The 21,447-nt window shown below is 43.6% G+C and overlaps 3 protein-coding genes across 9 annotated transcripts in view; 2 read left to right on the plus strand and 1 right to left on the minus strand.

Moving 5' to 3' along the window:
• KRAS (KRAS proto-oncogene, GTPase) overlaps positions 1-4,178 on the plus strand; it is a 41,990-nt gene extending 37,812 nt beyond the window's left edge. For 2 of the 4 annotated variants that reach the window (XM_048826418.2, XM_048826410.2), the window contains exon 6: positions 426-519. Coding sequence is in view for 2 of the 4 variants with exons in the window: in XM_075121666.1 (XP_074977767.1) it covers positions 426-542 (117 nt within the window). In the remaining 2 variants the exon portion in view is untranslated. Of the gene's footprint in view, positions 1-425 lie in introns of all 4 variants that reach the window. The other 2 variants (XM_075121666.1, XM_075121656.1) reach the window with 1 other exon arrangement.
• A 5,415-nt stretch (positions 4,179-9,593) lies between these two features.
• Positions 9,594-21,339, minus strand: ETFRF1 (electron transfer flavoprotein regulatory factor 1). Of its 4 annotated transcripts, none has more exons than XM_048826471.2 (4): positions 21,226-21,306; positions 19,296-19,354; positions 9,998-10,092; positions 9,594-9,898 (listed from the first exon to the last, which is right to left on the minus strand). In XM_048826471.2, exons 3-4 carry the CDS (start codon positions 10,040-10,042, stop codon positions 9,677-9,679), a joined length of 267 nt encoding a protein of 88 aa, XP_048682428.1. In that variant the 5' UTR covers positions 10,043-10,092; positions 19,296-19,354; positions 21,226-21,306; the 3' UTR covers positions 9,594-9,676. The 4 variants fall into 4 exon arrangements, with proteins under 4 accessions (XP_048682428.1, XP_048682400.1, XP_048682411.1 ...); XM_048826443.2 differs by having other exon boundaries at positions 19,217-19,354; XM_048826454.2 differs by lacking the exon at positions 19,296-19,354 and having other exon boundaries at positions 21,226-21,339.
• DNAI7 (dynein axonemal intermediate chain 7) overlaps positions 21,276-21,447 on the plus strand; it is a 42,347-nt gene continuing 42,175 nt past the window's right edge. Inside the window, exon 1 of the mRNA XM_048826207.2 lies at positions 21,276-21,358. The gene's annotated coding sequence lies outside the window, so the exon portion shown is untranslated. The remainder of the gene's footprint in view (positions 21,359-21,447) is intronic.

Below are 21,447 nucleotides of genomic sequence, written 5' to 3' on the forward strand. Positions count from 1 at the left end.
ACCCACATTGTACATGTGTAAATTCATAAAAAACAATGCAGTGGAGAATTGGGCTTCACTTTCTTGTGTAGCAAATGAAAATGTGTATATTACAAAAACAAACAAAAAAACCCCACACTAACCTGGTAACTTCCAAAAATGAAAAGGTTTCCAAAAACCAGTGAGGGTTGCTGAGTGACAACATATGTGCCTGTTGTTGTATTTATAGAACCCAAACACCTAAAAGTACAGAAATTATTAATTAAATAAATCTACAGTTTGATTATAAAAAATATGCATACTTCATCACAACACCCAATATACATATTCTTACTAAACTGCAACATTAATATGAACCTGCAATGTTCAGATGAAAACAAACACTACCCAAATGAGTACATAAATCATGTTAATTTGGTCTTATAGCCACATATGTTTCTTTTCAGGGTGTCGATGATGCCTTCTATACATTAGTTCGAGAAATCCGAAAACATAAAGAGAAGATGAGCAAAGATGGTAAAAAGAAGAAAAAGAAGACAAAGACAAAGTGTATAATTATGTAAATACAATTTATCCTTTATTCTTAAGGCATACTTAAGAAAGTGATTTTTTGTACATTACACTAAATTATTAGCATCTGATTTAGCATTACTTAATTTTCTTTCTGCTTCATGAACCTGAATGCTTGTTTTACATGACAGTGGAAGCTTTATTCCTCTTAAGTGCCAGTATTCCCTGAGTGTTGGTTCTTGAACTAGCAATGCCCGTGGAAGAAAAACAAATAAACCCTGAGAATTTTCTTAGGATTTTTTGGTGCATGCAAAGCTGCTAACTTCCTATTTTTCTTACCAATTGTGAACTTTAGTTCTGTGTGCAAACAAAATAATGAAAATGCTCCACAGGCTCTTATATCGTTACTGTGGTTTTTTATCTGGTTGGATAAAAGGACTAGTTAGCGTAAGAAATTTTTATTTCCGACTTGTTTTCTTTTATTCTAGACTGACTGCAATATTGAGAGACCAGAAGCCTTTATAGTCTTCCTATAGATTCTGCTTCTAGGCATCTAGTCTTGTAGCATTTCAGATCAACTTCAATGAATGTAAAGATATAACTTTCACAAAGTTTTTCACTGCAATTTGTCATGGTCACTCCTTAAATACTATATTTTTTCTATAAAAAAAGAAAAATTAAAAAAAGACAATAATGCACATCTGGCAATGGAAAAAGTAAAAGTTCTAATTAAATTGATTTGCTATTGTAATGCTTTTCTTAAGACTTTCACTAACTTTTTGTGTCAGGAGACCCAAGGTTAAATCCTGGCTCCACTGAAGTAACTGGCAAACTTCTTGGTTTGAACACTGGCCTGCTAAACCCAAGGTTGTGAGTTCAGTCCTTGAGGGGACCATTTAGGGATCTGGGGAAAAAATTGAGGGTTGGTCCTGCTTTGAGCAGGGGGTTGGACTAGATGACCTCCTAAGGTCCCTTCCAACTCTGATATTCTGTGATCTGTGAAAGTAGTTTCAGTAGAGTCAGGATTTCACCGTCAGTGTCACTACTAAGAAATACTGGAAAGCCTTAACAAATGAGTAATTCAGACACTTACAAAAGTTAATTCATACGTTGATTCAGAGTTTAATCCTAAGAATGAGGTCAGGACCTCTAGCTTTATAGATGTCAGAACCATTTTTTCAAGAGTGGCATTAAATATTTCCAAATGCCCATTTTGTGTATAATAGGGGAGGCATTTTAAAGTCCAGTAACCTCTTTAGATTCAGTAATGGCACTTGAATTCAGCTGCTTCATACAGATTAGTTGGAAATCCACTATGCCATAAATATGGGGATGATGGAGAATTTTCACAAACATTCAGTAGGCATAGCTGATATTATGGTTTCCAGAGCCAATGTTGTTTTGTGTTCTGCTGTGATTTTTGTGAATTACTAATTTTGTTTCACAGATTAAATGGTTGTTTAGTGGCACAAAATGTCAAGATTGTCACACATCGAAACCAGGTTTTCAGTGTTGTTGTTCCCAGAGTAATTAAGTTTTCTTGTGATTTTTCTGATTGGAGTTAATCCATTATTTTGAAGAAGCTTTTATTTGCAGTATAGCAATAGTTTGGTTAGTCTGCACCAAAGTGAGAGCCAGTTATCTAGTGTTGCCAACTCTTGTGATTTTTATCGTGAATTTAGTAAATGTGATGTCTGGAGTTGAGTTGAGTTTTTACATGAGAATCTTAGCTTGCTTTTTTCATGTGTCTAGCCCTCATAGTTGCAGGGAAGAGCTTGAAAATGTGACTCAACTGTATGCTAAATGATTGAACAGCAGAAGGCAAATAATACACAATATTGGTCTTTAAAACCTTGTGATTTGTTGGGGCCTGATTCATGAGTTTTCAATGGTCATGATAGGTAAAACTGTTATTCCCAAGTTAGCCTGAAACTTTTAAACAGAGTTTTTCACAGAGTAGGATTTTCATGTAGCAGCATACACATGTACAATATCAAAGGTACAACTACATGTGCAAGATGACCTCTTATTTCTACACAGGAAGCAGTAGTGGCCATATTTGAAGGAGAGCTGCAATGGTGGCTAGGGGTGTAATAAACATACTACCTGTATTGCTGCATGACCCTTAAATTTTGTGTGGCTGGGAAAGCATTTTTGAATTTTTTAAAAATTCTTTCCCGAGCTGCAGGATATACTTCATACATATGGCCAAAAAGCAAAAAAAAAAATACTGAAAGGTGGTGGTGGGAGAACATAATGTTACATCCTAATTTAGGACCAATAGGAAGTGGGAACAAATCCCTGTAGATGTTGTAAACAGCAAGTGTTTTATTTGCTACTTCTAAGTTTAAAACATCTTGAGGTTGAGATTTTGTTGGTTAATTGCATATTTTTAGACACTACTATCAACGTATTGGAAGAATGTAGCAGAAGTGGATAGTGTAACTTGAACAAACAGAAGAAATAAAATCTTAAGACTCATGGCTTTTTGTAACTGAGTCACACTGCATGCAAATTTAGGGCTCATCTAGACAGTTTTTATCCATTTAACTAAATTGGTAGAAAAACTGATTTTGCTAAAATTGGTGCAGCTTGCAAATGTGGATGCAATTATCAGTATAAAAGTATTTATACCAAGATAGCTTATTTTAATAAATTTAATCTTTAAACAACCAATTCATTTGAATAGATATTAAAACTGTTTAGACCAGTCTTTGTGATCTAACTTTCACAAAATACGCTCATCCTTGCCACTGTTGTGCAGTTTTGTCTTAATATTTGTAGAGACTTGGTGAGGCATGTTGAATTGCAGCTTGCACAAGTTGATCTAATAATTATTCTGTCTTTCCCTATTTGAAATGCTTTCCAAGAACATATCCAGATGCTATCTTTTTCTGATAGTGACTATTAAATGAACATGTGAATTCACTTACTACATTAATACATTAGATTTCCAATGCCTGATAGTAGCTTTATGTAAATTTTGGTAAACACCTTTTTTTTTTTTAAAAAAAAGGTCATCCGTTAACTGAAAGCTGAAATTTTACTGTTTTGATTTTTTTTTTTAACCTATACAGTGTCCTACAATCTTGGTTGGCTGAGATTATGTAAAAAAAAAAATTCACCATATAAAATGCTCTTACTGTAATAGTATTTCTCTAATAGGTAAGCTGCTACATAAACTTCCATTCTTTTGTCAGTACTATCAAGCAATACAACTGTTTCCTTCTAAGGCCATCAAGCTGTGGCTCTTTTTGTAAAGTCTACATAAAGCTACATAGGCAGTAATATTTCCTAATAATTCCACTGTCTTGTGTTTTCATGTTGAAAATACTTCTGCTTTTTCCTCTTGAGTGCCAACTTCTTACTAGAACAATTTCTTAATGTAATATGTTTACCTGGAATGTATTTTAACTATTTTTGTATAGTGTAAACTGAAACATGCACATTTTGTACATTGTGCTTATTTTGATGTGGAACATATGCAGTGTGATCCAGTTTTCCCATCATTTGGTTGCGTGACCTATGAATATTGGTCAAACCAGACTTTAAATTAAAAGAATGACCACTGTTTAAACTTTTTAATGTTTTATAGGAGTATGTGCTGTGAGGTGATCTGAAATTTGTCATTTTTTGTCAAATTGTACTGCTCCTATTTATTGTAATGTAATAAAAATAGTTATTGTGAACTTTTGTTGGTATTTAATTTATTGCTCCTTCCAATAAATGTAATGCTAATCTCTATAATTAGTTAAGTACCCCATGAACTTCATTTATTTGGCAGCCCCTCTCAATTTCTCTTGCTGTTTTGATTGCCCATCAACTTTTGTGAAAACCTCCCACCCCCCATGACTCTTTCCTTTGTGAAAGCTAGTGGCACCTTAGAGACTAACCAACTAACACGGCTGCTACTCTGAAACCTGTCATTATGCAAGGCACTGCATTTAGCCGTATGGAGTGGAAATCTATCAACTATGCTCAAATAAACTGGTCAGTCTCTAAGGTGCCACTAGTACTCCTTTTCTTTTTGCGAATACAGACTAACACGGCTGCTACTCTGAAATTTGTGAAAGCTGTAATGAATAAATTTGGGCAATACATTCTAGGACACTGGTCCAGGTCTTTGTTGCTCATGTATTACTATAAGACCCTATTTTCAGTTGTTTGTAACTTTGCCAAATAATTTGGGCTGAAATTTTCCATGCTGGGTGTCTGCTGCTGCTTATTATTTATTTAGTAACTCTAGCCAAAATGGTTCAGCTGTTTGAGAATGAAGCTAGGGAAAAGTACATTGTTTTGCCCAAGTTTAAACATTTCTAGCAACCTTTTCTCTGAACTGTATTAGTGACCCTGTGCTTTGGAGCAGGGACTAGAAATTTGGCAGAGGTGGTCTCTGCCAGAGGTGCTTGTTTTGCTACTATCCCAGTGAAAATCTGCCCAAATGTGGCCAGATTCTAAGCCTTTGGGGAAAAAAAATCACAATTCACACATGCACAGACTTGCTAGAGCTTTGTGGCTATATTCCCTGAAGATTCTGACCACACTTGGTGTGCTCCAACCAGTGGCTGGGCAGGACTTTCCCTGCAATTGGATTTCTGGGCTGTTGCTAGCTTGGCACCAGAACTGAGAGCATGAAGCCCCTTTTCTGTGCTCTCGATGTTGCCTGATTCAAATGCAGAGGGACAGAGTAGTTTTGGATTGGGATTGGGGGAGGGAAGACGGGACAGGGAATTGGAGGGGATGTGGAGGGGGAAAGACTGGGCCTGGTTGGACAAGGAGAATGGCGCTGGGGAGTGAATTGAGGGGAAGGAGGCCTGGAAGCCAGCGGACAGAAGGTAGAGTTAGCTCAGATGAAGAGCTGAGGAGTGGAGGGAGAGACTGGAACTGAACAACTCTGATGGCGATGGCGGCGGGGGTGGGGTGTGTGATGAAGATCTGGGGTGTGTGATGAAGATCCAGGGTGTGTGAGGAGAATTGGGACTTACTGAACAAAGAAAGTAGCGAAAAGGAGCCCCGGGGGAGAGGGGCAGGACACTAAGATTGGACAAGGAGTTTGGGAACCAGTTGGGACTAGCTGGGCAAGGAAACTGGGACTGAGATAAGAAGCTTGAGGAGGGGAGATTGGGAGGAGGAGTCAGAGGTGGTAAGAGACAGGGCTAGGGCAGGTTGGAGGGGACTGAACAGGAGTCAAACTTGGGGAGAATGTGCAGAAGTCTGTACCCAGTCCCCTTCACATCATGGAATGGAACTGAAGATTCCTGTCTCACCATTCGTCTATTTTCAGCAGATATCTATGAAAGCCACTCAGTCTCTCACCCCTCTGGTCTCCAGAGAGGGTGATAAGGGATCTAAATGGATCTGACCCTGCTGATGATGCATGTTTGTGTCAGTGATGCCAAGTGGTATACTTTTTTTTTTTTCAGTTTTCTAAAAAAAACCAACCCCTAGGAAATTACACACACACACCTTTATATTAAAAACATTATCAATGTAAAGTCAAACACTCAGAAATGAGGAAGTGATGGTAGAGTTCAGGTTGTATATGTATTATGATAGTCCTTAATTACATGATCACATACCACTATTTTTCCACCGGACTCGTACGCAGGATGTATCTGCTCTGGGGATGAATTAGGGTTGTGTAGTAAAAGACTAGGACCTCTGATTCTTTTGTTACAGAAGTCAGAAGGTGTGTAGTGAATGAGACAGGGGATTATAAGAAAAGAGAGGATGGCCTCATAGATGACACAGTTGAATGGTGCCCTTAATAACTGGATTCTATTTCTGTTTCTGCCACACTTACCATGTGATGCTAGTCAAGTGACTTAAAACACATTTTTCACAGGTGGTCCCTAATACTGTGTTCCTCATTTCCTGGGTGCCTGACTTGAGACCCTGGGGTCTGATCTGTAGAAGTGCTAACTCCTGCCAGCTGTAACTAAGTCAATGGGAGCTGTGCTTCAAATACATAATGTGGTACTTAATGCTAAGTAGTCCAATAATGAGTTTTAAATCCCACCCTACAAGTCTCCAACTGAGCACCTGAAATTAGTAGATACTAACAATAAGATGCAGGGCCCTTTCTTCCTGTAAGAAGATCACATGCAATGATTTCTTCACTTTCATTTTTCCTTTGTGTATTTTAATCTTGTGACTTTACTGCTTGCTTTTGAAGTTTCTGCAAAGACCTTTCTAAATGATGGGTTGAGAACTAGTAATGTTGAGGAACAGAGGAATCTGGAGTAACTGATGTGGATATTGTTCCATGAGTGTGTCTGCTTATTGAGGTGCCCTTTTTTTAGAGGTGGAATGTTTCATGGCATCACTTTCAAACATGTCCTTTCCATGTTAGCTCAACTGAATTGGCTTAACTCCCTTCTACCAAGTGTAACCTGCAAGAAAGTCTGGAATAATTCTGAGATGCAAACTGCCCCATTCAACTTGGTGAGGTATTAACTCAGATGCTCAGTGGTAATGAATTAAATATCAACGTTAATGTCATTCTTAATGTAAGAAAGAAGAGAACAGAATCACAGATCTGTGCAGCTTACTATGAGCAATGTCTCATTTTGCTGCCACAAGGGGTGGCCTGAGAGAGAGGCTGCTCCTTTCCCCTGCTAACTCAGGCTCTTCAGCCTTAACAGCTCTTATTCAAGTCCCCATGAGACCTTGTCTTCACTAAAGGGGAAAAAAATAGATGTTCATAACTCATGTTAGCTAACATGGTAAAATCTTAAAGACGATGAGGCAGGGACAAAATGGTATATTACACAATTTGTTTCAGTAACCCCAAAGTCAATCATGTAAATATTGTGGCTATACCAGCAAAGCTACTGAAGTAGTGCACTTAAATCTAATTTAAAAAGCTAGTTTCACTTTAACTCCTCTTCCTGTGATGTTAAATGGAACCGAAGAACATACCACTATTCTATGCAAAGCCAGTTAGGGCACAGGTTTGTATCAGCGATGCCGGCACAGTTTCAGGAATAGGTGACATGATTTAAGTGCTATACCAGGAGCACAGAACATGATTTCTCAGCATTGGAACAGCAAAACTTTACAAAAAATAGAATAGTATTTTTCACAGCAGACTAGAACTAGAGGGGATCACACTCTGAGTGTGAATACTTAGCCAACGTTTCTCTAAATCATCTTCCATACAGTGATATTTTTCTTAGAACTGAGAGAGGTTAAAGCCTCAGCTAACTTACCAAAAGGACTACTACACAGCCAATCTCCACTAAATTTTTTTTAAAAGTAATTGGACTTTTGAAATGGTTTTCATTTGTGGTGAATAGGAAACAATATGTAAGATTTTAATCTCAAAGGACAGAAGAAAATGATATTTAGAAATTTGGGTCAATGTTAAACACTTAACTTTTTTCATATGACATATTAGGGCTGTCAAACAATTAATCACGATTAATCACACTTAAAACAATAGAATACCATTTATTTAAATATTTTTGGGTGTTTTCTACATTTTCAAATATTGATTTCAATTACAACAATACAAACTGTACAGTGCTCACTTGTTTTTTTTACAGTGCAAGTACTTGTAATTAAAAATAGTATTTTTCAATTCACCTAATACAAGTACTGTAGTGCAAACTCTTTATCATGAAAGTTGAACTTACAAATGTAGATGTACAAAAATAAGGCATTCAAAAATAAAACAATGTAAAATTTTAGAGCCTGCAAATCCACTCAGTCCTACTTCTTGTTCAGCCAGTCGCTCAGACAAACCAGTTTATATTTATGGGAGATGCTGCTGCCTGCTTCTTGTTTACAATGTCAGCTGAAAGTGAGACCAGGCATTTTCATGGCACTATTGTAGCCAGTGTCGCAAGACATTTACATGCCAGATGCGCTAAAGATTCATATGTTCCTTCATGCTTCAACCACCATTCCCGGGTGTGACTAGTTCGGTCACAGAGACTCCCTTGTGACTGTCACCTGATGTGCTGAGACTACCTCTGAGCTTGTTTTCTGTCAGCTTGGGACCCCAGAACCCTGTCTTGTTGAACCAGACATACTGGCCAGCTGCAACACAGACCCAGGGTCTGAACCACATCCCCAAAGCTGCAGGCTTTAACTGAAAACCACTCAGCGGGTACTCCTGTCTCCAATACCCAGCTCCCAATGGGATCCAAACCCCAAATAAATCCATTTTACTCTGTTCAGTCACAAATTTAATTCATGCATTTTTTTTTTTTAAACGAGCATCATCAGCATGGAAGCATGTCTTCTGGAATGGTGGCTAAAGCATGAAGGGGCATACAAATGTTTAGCATATCTGGCACATAAATACCTTGCAATGTCTGATACAAAAGTGCCATGCAAATACCTGTTCTAACTTTCTGGTGACACTGTAAATAAGACTGCAGTATTATCTCCTGTATATGTAAACAAACTTGTTTGCTTAGCAATTGGCTGAATAAGAAGTAGGACTGAGTGGACTTGTAGACTCTGAAGTTTTACACGGTTGTGGTTTTGAGTGCAGTTATGTAAGAAAAAAATCTACATTTGTAAGTTGCACTTTCACGACAGATTGCACTACAGTAACTTGTATGAGGTGAATTGAAAAATACTATTATCATTTTTACAGTGCAAATATTTGTAATAAAAATATACATTGATTTCAATTACAACACAGAATACTATATATATATGAAAATGTAGAAAAACATCCAAAATAATAAATTTCAATTGCTATTCTATTTAACAGTGCAATTAAAAATGTGATTATCGCGATTAATTTTTGAGTTAATCGCCTGAGTTAACTGTGATTAATCGACAGCTTTTTTCATAGCCCTTATCTGATCTGCATTCAGTTTTAAATTAGTCTGTTCAGTGAAGAAAATTAAGTGAGGAACCAAATTAGGTTAAACTTTCTGTCAGAGCATTTTTGTGCATCAAGCTTCAGTTCAGGATAGATCAGAATGGTGGACAAAGCCTCTAAGCTATCAGTTTAAGATCATATCTGCATGCCACAGAACTTTATATTCAAATAATTAAAATAGCCACTTGAAATGTAGTAATGTAGCCACTGACATGGTGATCAAATATGTCCTTTGGTTTGGAAATATTTAAGTCTCATTGCCTTTAACATAACCATTCTTTTTTATTCATTCATCCCAGCCACTAATCTGTATTGTTACAAGCACAGGGTCAATAATATTACACATCACTTATTCTTATTGTCATCCTCATAGTATCGCTGTTTCATAGCCCTGTATTTTCTGAGATAATACAAGGCCTCTAGCTCTTTTATAACAAATTCTCCACGACTAATTAGTTGCTTAATTTTTTCTGGATCTTTCACATCCTTATTTTTTAGGAAAGCTGCCTTCAAACGGCTTCTAAAGTAGTCTGCTCCTTTGGGATATTCCCTTCCAAGGTACAGCAGCTTTAAAAACAAAAACAAATATTTTAGAACTTGGCACTATGTGGCAAAAATGTTTTTATCTAGTTAAGCAAAAGTACTAATGGCATTCAAGACACTTACATTTTTGTAAAGATTCAGCACTTCACCTCTTAAAGGATTGGCCATTTTTCATATTTCACTGAACATAGCCACTTAATTCTTGTGTGATTATTTACCTGAAGAATAATCAGTTTGATATTAGCCACACACTGAACTAACAAGTGACTGCACTTTAACCATTTATGGTATGATATTACTTACACTAATGCCCAAAATACCTCTTGAATTGAGTTTTCCTTAACTTTTGCTTTCCTGAATTAGCATAAGTGCACTTATAATTTAATGAAGACAGATCTTATTTTAAGCAAAGTTGCAATCAATTCTGAAAATAAATAATAATTCAATGTATAGTCCCTAGTTCTAGCTTGCTAGCTTCCAACATTAGCATTTTTTATAATTCCCTGTGTTAATATCTAATTTATATTGCAAGTAAGTGGTGTATCCTCCACCTCAATTAGACTGTTGGTCTTTCAAGTACCGTAGCCCTGTCAATTCTGAGATGAAGCAAAAAGTGGCTTGTTTTGCGTCTGGAAGTAAGATATTGTTACTATAGAAACCAAGCAATTGAGATTCAAAAGTGGAAACAACTGAGATAGAAGAACTTTTCTGCAGTGACTTCTAAGTTCTTTTATACTCTGCTTTTCCTTAGTTTCTAGTCACAGCTGATCTGGTATTTGTAATTAGAAAGTAGCTGAACATGAGGTCAGCAAGCTGTATGTTCTGAGTTTAACTCTTGTAGCAAGACTGCACTTGAATCCTGGAAAGATTTCTATGAAGAGTAGAGACCCAAGGAAAGGACAGTGTGACAGGGTCGGGCCAGATGGCTATAGGAGAGTAATAGAAGGCAGATATATTAGCCCCAGGCTAAGTAGGTCCCTTTTCCCTGGGTAAGGTAACAGGGAAGGTTCCAGAACAATCAAGAACCTTCTGGAGACAATTAAGACAGCCTGATTAGAACACCTACAGCTAAACAAGAAGCTGCTAGAATCAATTAAGGCAGGATAATCAGGGCACCTGGGTTTTAAAAAGGAGCTCACTTCAGTTTGTGGTGTGCGTGTGAGGAGCTGGGAGCAAGAACGCGGACTGTTGGAGGACTGAGGTGTACAAGCGTTATCAGACACCAGGAGGAAGGTCCTATGGTGAGGACAAAGAAGGTGTTGGGAGGAGGCCATGGGGAAGTAGCCCAGGGAGTTGTAGCTGTCGCACAGCTGTTCCAGGAGGTGCTCTAGACAGCTGCAGTCCCCAGGGCCCTGGGCTGGAACCCGGAGTAGAGGGCGGGCCCGGGTTCCCCCAAATCCTCCCAACTCCTGGTCAGACACAGGAGGAGTCGACCTGGACTGTGAATTCAGAAAAACGGCCAAGCTGAGGGCTGCTGCGAAGCTCCAAGGCAAGCAAATCCACCAATAAGCGAAAGACCCACCAAGGTACAGCAGGAACTTTGTCACAACTGGTGTCAGAAGTGGTATCTGGTGTCCACAGTGCGGCGGAAGAAGGAGGGTGTTTGGAAGGGGAAAAAAAGGAAAGAGGATCTATTTTTTTCACCACAATGGAGGAGGTAGTGTGGGCACTGATAGAAGCCACGGCTGCCCAGCAGGAGGCTACTCGTGTCCAGGCAGCCTCCCAACAGCAGGCAGTGCGCTGCAGCAAGAGACTAATCGCCTGCTGATGGATCAGGCTGCTCAAGACCGGGCTATGTGCGGGAACTGGTAAACGAGGTAAAGGCCCTTACAGAGCTGAACCGCGGCCATGATGGGACACAGATCATGCGGGCCAGCAATTGGCTGCAGAAAATGACGCAGGAAGATAATGTAGCGGCATACCTCCTGGCCTTTGAGAGGACAGCACTGCGGGAGGCTTGGCCCCGAGAACAGTGGTCTGGCATCCTTCTCCATTCCTGTGTGGGGAGGCCCAGAAGGCCTACTATGATTTGCCTGAAGAGGCTGTGGCAGACTACCCCCAGCTGAAAGCAGAGATCCTGGCCAGATCTGGGGTAACTACCACAGTGCGGGCTCAGCGATATCATGAGTGGAGGTACCAGGAAAACAAAACCTCGCAGTCCCAATAATATGACCTCATCCATCTCGCACGAAAGTGGTTACGAACTGAGACCCAGAGTCCAGAGGAGATACTAGAGGTTCTGGTCATCGACCGGTACATGAGAGGACTACCGCCAGACCTTCGCGCCTGGGTAAGCCAGAACAAACCCTCCACCTACGACGAGGTTGTCATGCTGGTAGAAAGGCGAAGGACGGCGAGGGAGCTGACCTGACCAGATAAGGAAGAAACACCCCGGGTTAAACTAGCAGCACCAAGACCTACAGCTCGGGTGACTGGGCCACCAGGAGAACCAGGTGGAAAAAGAGAGGGGCTGAAGGCCCACCTGAAGCCACAAAGAGTCGGAGCACTGAGGGGGAAAAGAATCGTGATCTTAGACTACCCAAACCAAGAGACCGGGGAATGCCTAGGGCTCCATACAGATGTTACGCCTGTGGGGAGTGGGGACACATAGCTGCACAGTGTCCCAATGCCGAGGAGCTTATGCAGTGTAACCTAGGGAACTGGGCAGACCCATGCTCCCTAATCCACCTTGTGGGGGGTCTCACTAACCCCACATATGTACACTAGACCAGTGAAGCTAAATGGGGTAGAGACCACAACACTGGTTGATTCGGGGAGTGCTATCATGCTTGTCTCGGGGAAGCTCGTGAAGCGTAGTCAGCTGCTGTGGGCTAAGCGTAAGGGGATAACATGCGTTCATGGGACAGTTGGTTATTACCCCACCATCCCAGTAAAAATCGAGATTCAGGAGAACACTACTGAGATAGCAGCAGGTGTAGTCCCTAAACTCCCATACCCAGTGCACATAGGGAGGGGCTTCCCAGGGTTTGGAGACTTACTCCCAGGAGGGGAATTAGAAAAAGGGGGAAGCCCTGAAAGTAGTGAGGCATCCACAGTAGACTGTCAACCCCCAACCTTCTCTCCACTCAGATTTGTTCTCCACTCCCAGACAGCGTAAAAGACGAAAAGGGAAAGAAGGGCAGCTAAGGCCTTGGGAACCCAAATACTGGCCCAAAGCCAGAGGGTCGCTCTCGTAGGTAGGCAGACCTGAGCAGCTGAAAAGGAGGCCACCCAGAAGGGAGAAGCACCCGAGTCTGACCCACACCCTAACGCCTCTGAACCAGTAAAGGCAACAGAGACTGGCCCCCTAGATCTCAGGCAGATTAGCCCCAGGAGAGGAAATTCTGGACAGGACCAGGCTGAAGACCCAAGGTACCACAACATTAGGAAGGAGGTGACCGAAATAGATGGGGTCCCCGTGGAAGGGAAAACCCAGCGACCAGGACCCTACTTCATAATGAAGAAGAATCTCCTATACCAGGTTGCACCAGTACAGGGGCAGACGGTACAGCAGATCCTAGTACCTCAAAAACACCAGAATGCTGTATTAAGTCTGGCCCATAGTCATCTTTTTGGGGGGCATTTGGGGGTAAAGACGACCCTGGCACAGGTCCTGCGACGATTCTTCTGGCCTGGAGTACATGAAGAAGTGCAGAGGTACTGTGCGTCCTGCCCGGAGTGTCAGCTGCACAGTCCCCGTCCTCACTTGAGGGCACCTTTAGTACCCCTTCTCATCATGGAGGTCCCCTTTGAGCGAATAGCTATGGATCTTGTGGGACCCCTGGAGAAGACAGCCCAGGGCCACCAATATATACTTGTCGTTCTGGATTATGCTACTCGCTACCCAGAAGCCGTCCCCCTGCGGAACACGGTGTCTAAAACGATAGCTAAAGAGTTGGTAGGGATCTCTGCCCGAGTGTGGCTACCAAAGGAGATACTAACAGACCAAGGTACCCCATTTATGTTGAAGCTAATGAAGGACCTCTGTACGCTGCTCCATATACATACCCTGAGAACTTCAGTCTATCATCCGCAGACCGATGGGCTGGTAGAAAGGTTTAACCGAACCCTCAAGACAATGATAAGGAAAGTGGTAAGTCGAGACGGGAAGGATTGGGACACCCTACTACTCTACCTTATGTTTGCAATCTGGGAGGTACCTCAGGCCTCAACTGGGTTTTCCCCCTTTGACTTATTATACGGACACCACCCCCGTGGCATAATAGATATTGCAAAAGAAATCTGGGAAGAGGAACCCAATGAGGGGAGAAATATAATTGACCATGTGTTGCAGATGAGAGAACGGATAGCCCGGGTCACCCCTATTGTACGGGAACATTTGGAAAAGGCGCAGGAGGCCCAGCGAACCCATTACAATCGCCAGGCAAAAGTCCGACAGTTCCAACCAGGGGATCGGGTGATGGTGTTGGTACCCATGGCAGAAAGCAAGCTTTTGGCACAATGGCATGGGCCCTATGAGGTGATTGAAACCGTGGGGAAGTAACCTACAAGGTGTGGCAGCCAGGATGCCGGAAACAAGAATAAATTTATCACATTAACTTCTTAAAGCCTTGGCACCAAGGAGAGGCGTGTGTAGTGGCCCAAGAGACCCCGATCCAGGGAAATAATATGCAGGAGCAGATCAGGATATCCACTGATCTGACACCAAACCAGAAGAAGGAGGTAACTGAGATGATCAACCGATACCAGGACTTGTTTTCAACCAAACCAGGCCAGACCACTGAAGCATATCACCACATTATCACAGACCCTGGGGCAAAGGTAACTTTAAGGCCCTATCGGGTCCCAGCAGCAAAAAGGGAGAAGATCAAGGCAGAGGTAAAAAGGATGTTGGAGCTGGGAGTCATCGAAGAGTCCCACAGTCAGTGGTCAAGCCCGATTGTGTTGGTGCCCAAACCCGATGGCACCACTAGGTTTTGTAATGATTTTCGCTGGGTGAATGAGAGATCCAAATTCGATGCATACCTCATACCCCGTATCGATGAGTTAGTTGACTGCCTGGGCAATGCCCGATTTTTGACCACCCTTGATTTAACAAAGGGATTCTGGCAGATTCCCCTTGCCAAAAATGCGAAAGAAAAGACGGCATTCTCTACACCAGAGGGTCTGTTTCAATATACTGTTCTTCCTTTTGGACTGCATGGGACACCTGCCACCTTCCAGCGTCTTATGGACAAGCTCCTACGGCCCCATACCAGTTATGCAGCGGCATACTTGGATGATTATTCACACCCCAGACTGGGAAACCCACTTAGGAAAGGTGGAAGCGTTTCTGAACATGCTAAGACAGGCTGACCTCACAGCCAACCCAGTCAAGTGTGCTATAGGGCTAGCCGAGGCTAAATACCTTGGCTACACTGTAGGAAGGGACATGGTCAAGCCCCAAATAAACAAACTAGAGGCTATCCAAAATTGGCCCCGGCCAAATCGGAAAAAGCAAGTCCGGGCATTCCTGGGTGTGGTGGGGTACTACCGATGATTTAGTCCCCATTTTGCTACCAGAGCGAGTCCCCTGACAGACCTGATAAAAGCCCGGGGTCCAGACATGGTGAAATGGACAGATGCCACAGAGAAAGCATTCATGGATCTACAGACAGCCCTCTGCAGTAACCCCGTGCTTATAGCCCCAGACTTCAACAAATAATTCATTTTACAAACAGATGCATCTGAAGTAGGATTGGGAGCTGTCCAATTGCAGATGGTCAGAGATGAAGAACACCCAAACCCAATCCAATACCTCAGCAGGAAACTCCTCCCGAGAGAGCAGAAGTATGCTGTGGTTGAAAGAGAGTGCCTAGCTGTGAAATGGGCCATGGAAACACTATGTTATTACCTTCTGGGATGACGGTTTACCCTTGTGACCGACCATGCACCCCTCCAGTGGATGCAGCGAAATAAAGAGAAGAACGCAAGGGTGACCAGATGGTTCCTGTCCCTACAACCTTTCCAATTCACCATACAACACCGGGCTGGAAGCCAAACTGGCAATGCAGATGGCTTGTCACGAGTACATTGCCTGACGTCCCAAGTTGCCCAACCCCGTAGTGTTGAGCGGGTGGGGGGGGGGGGGAGGGGAAGGGATATATGTGACAGGGTCGGGCCAGATGGCTATAGGAGAGTAACAGAAGGCAGATATATTAGCCCCAGGCTAAGTAGGTCCCTTTTACCTGGGTAAGGTAACAGGGAAGGTTCCAGAACAATCAGGAACCTTCTGGAGACTATTAAGACAGGCTGATTAGAACACCTGAAGCCAATCAAGAAGCTGCTAGAATCAATTAAGGCAGGCTAATCAGGGCACCTGGGTTTTAAAAAGGAGCTCACTTCAGTTTGTGGTGTGCGTGTGAGGAGCTGGGAGCAAGAGGCACTAGGAGCTGAGAGTGAGAACGCGGACTGTGGGAGGACTGAGGAGTACAAGCATTATCAGACACCAGGAGGAAGGTCCTATGGTGAGGATAAAGAAGGTGTTGGGAGGAGGCCATGGGGAAGTAGCCCAGGGAGTTGTTGCTGTCGCACAGCTGTTCCAGGAGGCACTCTAGACAGCTGCATTCCACAGGGCCCTGGGCTGGAACCTGGAGTAGAGGGCGGGCCTGGGTTCCCCCCAAATCTTCCCAATTCCTGGTCAGACACAGGAGGAGTCGACCTGGACTGTGAATTCAGAAAAACGGCCAAGCTGAGGGCTACTGCGAAGCTCCAAGGGGAGCAAATCCGCCAATAAGCGCAAGACCCACCAAGGTAGAGCAGGAACTTTGTCACAACAGATTTCAAGCAGTCATTTAGCAGCACTGTCATTACTAAACTTTTTCAGCAACTAGTGAGCTGTATGGGGGCAGAGCCAACACAGCCACCTTATGTGTATTCAAGAAATAAATGATTGCAGGATTCATTTTCCTATGCTTGACTTTATCCTCACACACAGACTCCATGTATTAGTTATAATATTTTATTATTAAGTAGAGGCTGGAGAATTTACCTTGTCAGGCTCAAAGTCTGTACAATTACTTTCAACCCAAAGATTTTGGAAAGTTCAGTAAAATGCCTGGGGCTCCTAGGTGTCACACTACTACTACTACTACTACTACTAATGAAGAGAGTGATTTTCACAGATAAATTTCAGAAGTTTCAAGTAATGCTTCTTTTAAAAAGTTAGTCCTCTGAGCATAAGTGCCTTTCACATGTTTAAGAATAAAAAATATTTCAAAAATATCATACTGCGTACAGTACATTTTCTCATTCTGTTTTTTGCACTATGCTCTGAGCTGTGGATGTTGAGTTACATGCTGAAGCCCAAGCCCCACATTTGGCTTGAAAGAATGTTCAGACTCAGCATCCCTTCCCACCAAGCAGGGCTTGAGAGAACTGTAGTGCGTGGTTCAGACTTAATTCAGATCCCGTAACAATATTGCTAAAGCATTTAAAAAAAAAGTCAGAATATTGCTAATGTAATAAACAGGAAAAAAAAAATATGAGAATTGAATCAGTGTACATCCTAAAAGCACTAAGTTGCCTAAACTACTTTTTTATATAATCTTTAAATTCCAAATCCTAGCACTATAAAGTTATTTATTAAATCTTGCTTCTAAACCTCTGGCTGTAACCTGACTTACAAGGCCATCTCAACTAAAGAGAAGCATCAGTGTTGACTCACTCAGGTGTTATCAGTGTTAAAACATGTGACAGCAGAATGACATTGCTATAAAGGAAGTGTTTTCACTCCTTAGCACAGGGGTGGACAAGCTTTTTGGCCCCAGGGCCACATCTAGGTGGGGAAATTGTATGCAGGGCCATGAATGTAGGGCTGGGGGTTGAGGTGCGGGAGGGGGTTGAGGTGCGGCTTGTGCAGGAAGGGGCTCAGGAGGGGTGCGGCAGGGGGCTCAACACAGGGGGCTAGGGGGCTCAGGGCAGGGAGGAGGGGTTCAGGGTGCAGGCTCTGGCCTGGCGCCATTTCCCTTGAGCGGCTCTAAAGCGGCAGCAGCACACAGCAGTGCTAAGGCAGGCCCTCTGCCTGCCCTGGCCCTGTGCTGCTCCTGGAAGTGGCCAGTATGTCTGGCAGTGGCTCCTGGGGATGGGATGGAGCAGGCAGCTCCACCATGCGCTGCTATCACCTGCGGGTACCACCCCCGAAGCTCTCATTGGCCGAGGTTCCGGCCAATGGGAGCTGTGAGGGGAGGGGGGCGGTGCCTGCAGCTGATGGCAGCACACAGAGCCCTCTGTGCCCCCCTCCCCGCTCCCCGGGGCTGCAGGGATGTGGTGCCGGCCACTTCCAGAAGCGGCGCACGGACAGGGCAGGCACGGAGCCTGCCTTAGCCCTGCTGCGCCATGGGGCTGGCAATCCCGTGGATTGGATTGAAAGCCTTGATGGGCTGGATCTGGCCAGTGGCCTGTAGTTTGCCCTCCCCTGACTTAGCACGAGACATCTAGGCTTTATTAAGCACATGCTATCCATACAAGTGCTGGGTATCTGTGCCATTAGCATAGCACTCAGTTAGCAGGTGAAGTGCCTTTAGTAGAGTAGAACCTCAGAGTTACAAACTGACCAGTTAACCACACACCTCATTTGGAACTGGAAGTACACAATAAGGCAGCAGCGGAGACCAAAGAACAAAAAAGCAAACAGTAGAGTACTGTGATAAATGCAAACTACTAAAAAAAATAAAGGGAAAACAGCATATTTCTTCTGCATAGTAATGTTTCAAAGTTCTATTAACTCAATGTTCCATTGTAAACTTTTGAAAGAACTATGAAGTATTGTTCAGAAATTATGAACATTTCAGAGTTACAAACAACCTCCACTCCCAAGGTGCTCATAACCCTGAGGTTCTACTGTACCTTTAGTAACTTGGCACTATGTGAATGTAGACAGTGTTGTGACCATGAGTAGGCCTCACTGATGTGAAGGACTGAACTGATTAGATGGGGCAATTAATATAGTAGGTCTTCCTTGAACTCCTGAACTTCTTTAAAAAGGGAATGAGTAGGAGGAGGTACTGTTTTAATAGCATCACTGCTTTAGTGTGGAAAGTCAAGGTGGGAGGCCTTCCCCTAGATCAGGGGTTCTCAAACTGGGGGTTGCAAGGTTATTACATGCGGGGTCATGAGCTGTCAATCTCCACCCTAAACCCTGCTTTGCCTTATAAAATTTATAAGATCGGGGTCCCACTCAGAGGCTTGCTATGTGGAAGGGGTCACCGGTACAAAAGTTTGAGAACCACTGCCCTAGATAAACTATTTCACAAGACATAGAAAAAAATCTTAACTAGCACAATTTGGTCTCTGTGATGGCAGTCTCTGCAGGGGGGCTAACTGACAGGGAAAATGAATTACCCTTTTCTCAACTGAGCTAGTGCCTCCATGATGAAGTTGAAGCCCATTGGTGGGGTGTTTGCACTGCTGCTGCCTCTACCTTTTCTGTGGAGAGAGGACTTCAGTCTCCTCAGCTGTCAGACACCTTTCAAAAGCAATCTAAACACCATAAAAAAACCCCAAATATTAACACTGGAGAGTGGGGAGGGGATAATATGTTGACAATTTTTATAATTAAATTATGATATAACAAGTGGGGCATGTATAAACCCACATACTTCAAGGAAGCAGTTCCACCAATACAAGGGATGACAATACCCCAGTGAGCCCATTCTGAGAGTCTCAGCTCTACCCTTTGTTTTTACTGAGGAGGTAGATAAGCGGAGTTTATGTGACTTACTCTGAAGGCCACTTTTGTATGAAAAGGGAGTCTCTGTCTAGTCCATTGCCCTGCTGGCTCATAAGAAAAGCATGGCTAGGTAGAACTGATAAACACACATAGTAAAAAAAAAAAAATTTGAGCCTCTAGCAGATCACATTTTCCAGCTTTTCTTCACAGACAAGGGCTAGAAACTCCCTTCCCCCCAAACAAAGCTGAGATTCTTACATAAACACATGCTTTCAGGAGCTGGAGCTTTAAGAAATACCTAAAAGTGTCTGCAAAAAAAAAAAAAGGAGTACTTGTGGCACCTTAGAGACTAACCAATTTATCTGAGCATGAGCTTTTGTGAGCTACAGCTCACTTCATCGGATGCATACCGCGGAAACTGCAGCAGACTTTATATACACACAGAGATCATGAAACAATACCTCCTCCCACCCGTTTCACGATCTCTGTGTGTATATAAAGTCTGCTGCAGTTTCCACGGTATGCATCCGATGAAGTGAGCTGTAGCTCACAAAAGCTCATGCTCAGATAAATTGGTTAGTCTCTAAGGTGCCACAAGTACTCCTTTTCTTTTTGCGAATACAGACTAACACGGCTGTTACTCTGAAACCTAAAAGTGTCTGAGACCGAAGATAAAAATCGCAGGAGTTGGCAACACCATGCATATCTGTCATGAGAACCTTAGGGTTGGCTATAAACTCTTGACTTGGATTATCAGCCTGGTGGTGGGAGCAGCACAGGGCTGCATGTGGGTTTGCACAGAACCCAGCACAATGGTGTTGGATATCCCCATTATCAGCAGCAATACAGTCATTTAAAGGTATGTCTACACTGCACATTAAGCCCAGGATCTCACTCAAGTTTGAGCCCACACCCCACTTCTTTCAATGCACACATCAGTCTGATTTGGGTCAGCAAATACTCAGGACCCAAACCTAAGATCCTATTCACGGGGGAAAAAGAAAAGGAGGACTTGTGGCACCTTAGAGACTAACAAATGTATTTGAGCATAAGCTTTCGTGAGCTACAGTTCAAACAAATTTGTTAGTCTCTAAGGTGCCACAAGTCCTCCTTTTCTTTTTGCGGATACAGACTAACACGGCTGCTACTCTGAAACCTATTCACAGGGGGGTGGACTCAAAGCCGAAGTCCTACTAAGCCTCCAGTCCAAGCCCTGTAAGTTTGCAGTGTGGACGCAGGTCAAGCTGCAGATCCAAGTGGGAAGGTCTGTGCAGGGCAGTATGGACGGGTTAGCTGGGGTGGAGGGACCCAGGCTGAGCAACTGAAAAGCCAGGTCCCGCCCCAGCGCGGGCTCGGGAACAGCCCAGACCCCACAGAAAGAGCCAGGTTTTCACTGCAGCCCAGACCTGCCCCGCGGGCTCACCAGCCCCACCCACTCCCTTGCCTGGCCTAGGGGGCCCCTGGCGATGATGGTGGGGGAGTTGCTCTCAGTGCAGCACCCACATGCCCCCTCCCAAGCGTGGGGCAAGCCGCTGCTCCCCTGGCCGCCCTCCCCGGGGTTAAGGCACCTGGGCGCCGGGACACAGCCATGACGTCAGGGGAGCGCCCCGCCGCACGGGCTCCACCCGGGTCTCAGAGAGCGGGGGGGCGGGGTATGGGGCGGAAAGGGGGGGATCTGTACCTCTCCACCGGCCCTGACGCAAAGCCAGCTGCGCACGCTTTACGGCACCTCCTGCCGGCCGTAAAGCGGCACCGACCCCCGCCCCGGCAGAGTGAGAAAGTCACGAGCGAGTCCCCTCCCCCGGGGTGGCCGCGTGAGTTAAGCGTGTGGACGTCTACTGCGGCTGCGCGAGGATGTAGGGGGTGGGGTGGGGTGGGGGGTTGTCAGGGAGTCGGGAGCGGC

This window comes from Caretta caretta, chromosome 1 (genome assembly GCF_965140235.1).
Source record: "Caretta caretta isolate rCarCar2 chromosome 1, rCarCar1.hap1, whole genome shotgun sequence".
Classification (NCBI taxonomy): domain Eukaryota; kingdom Metazoa; phylum Chordata; order Testudines; family Cheloniidae; genus Caretta; species Caretta caretta.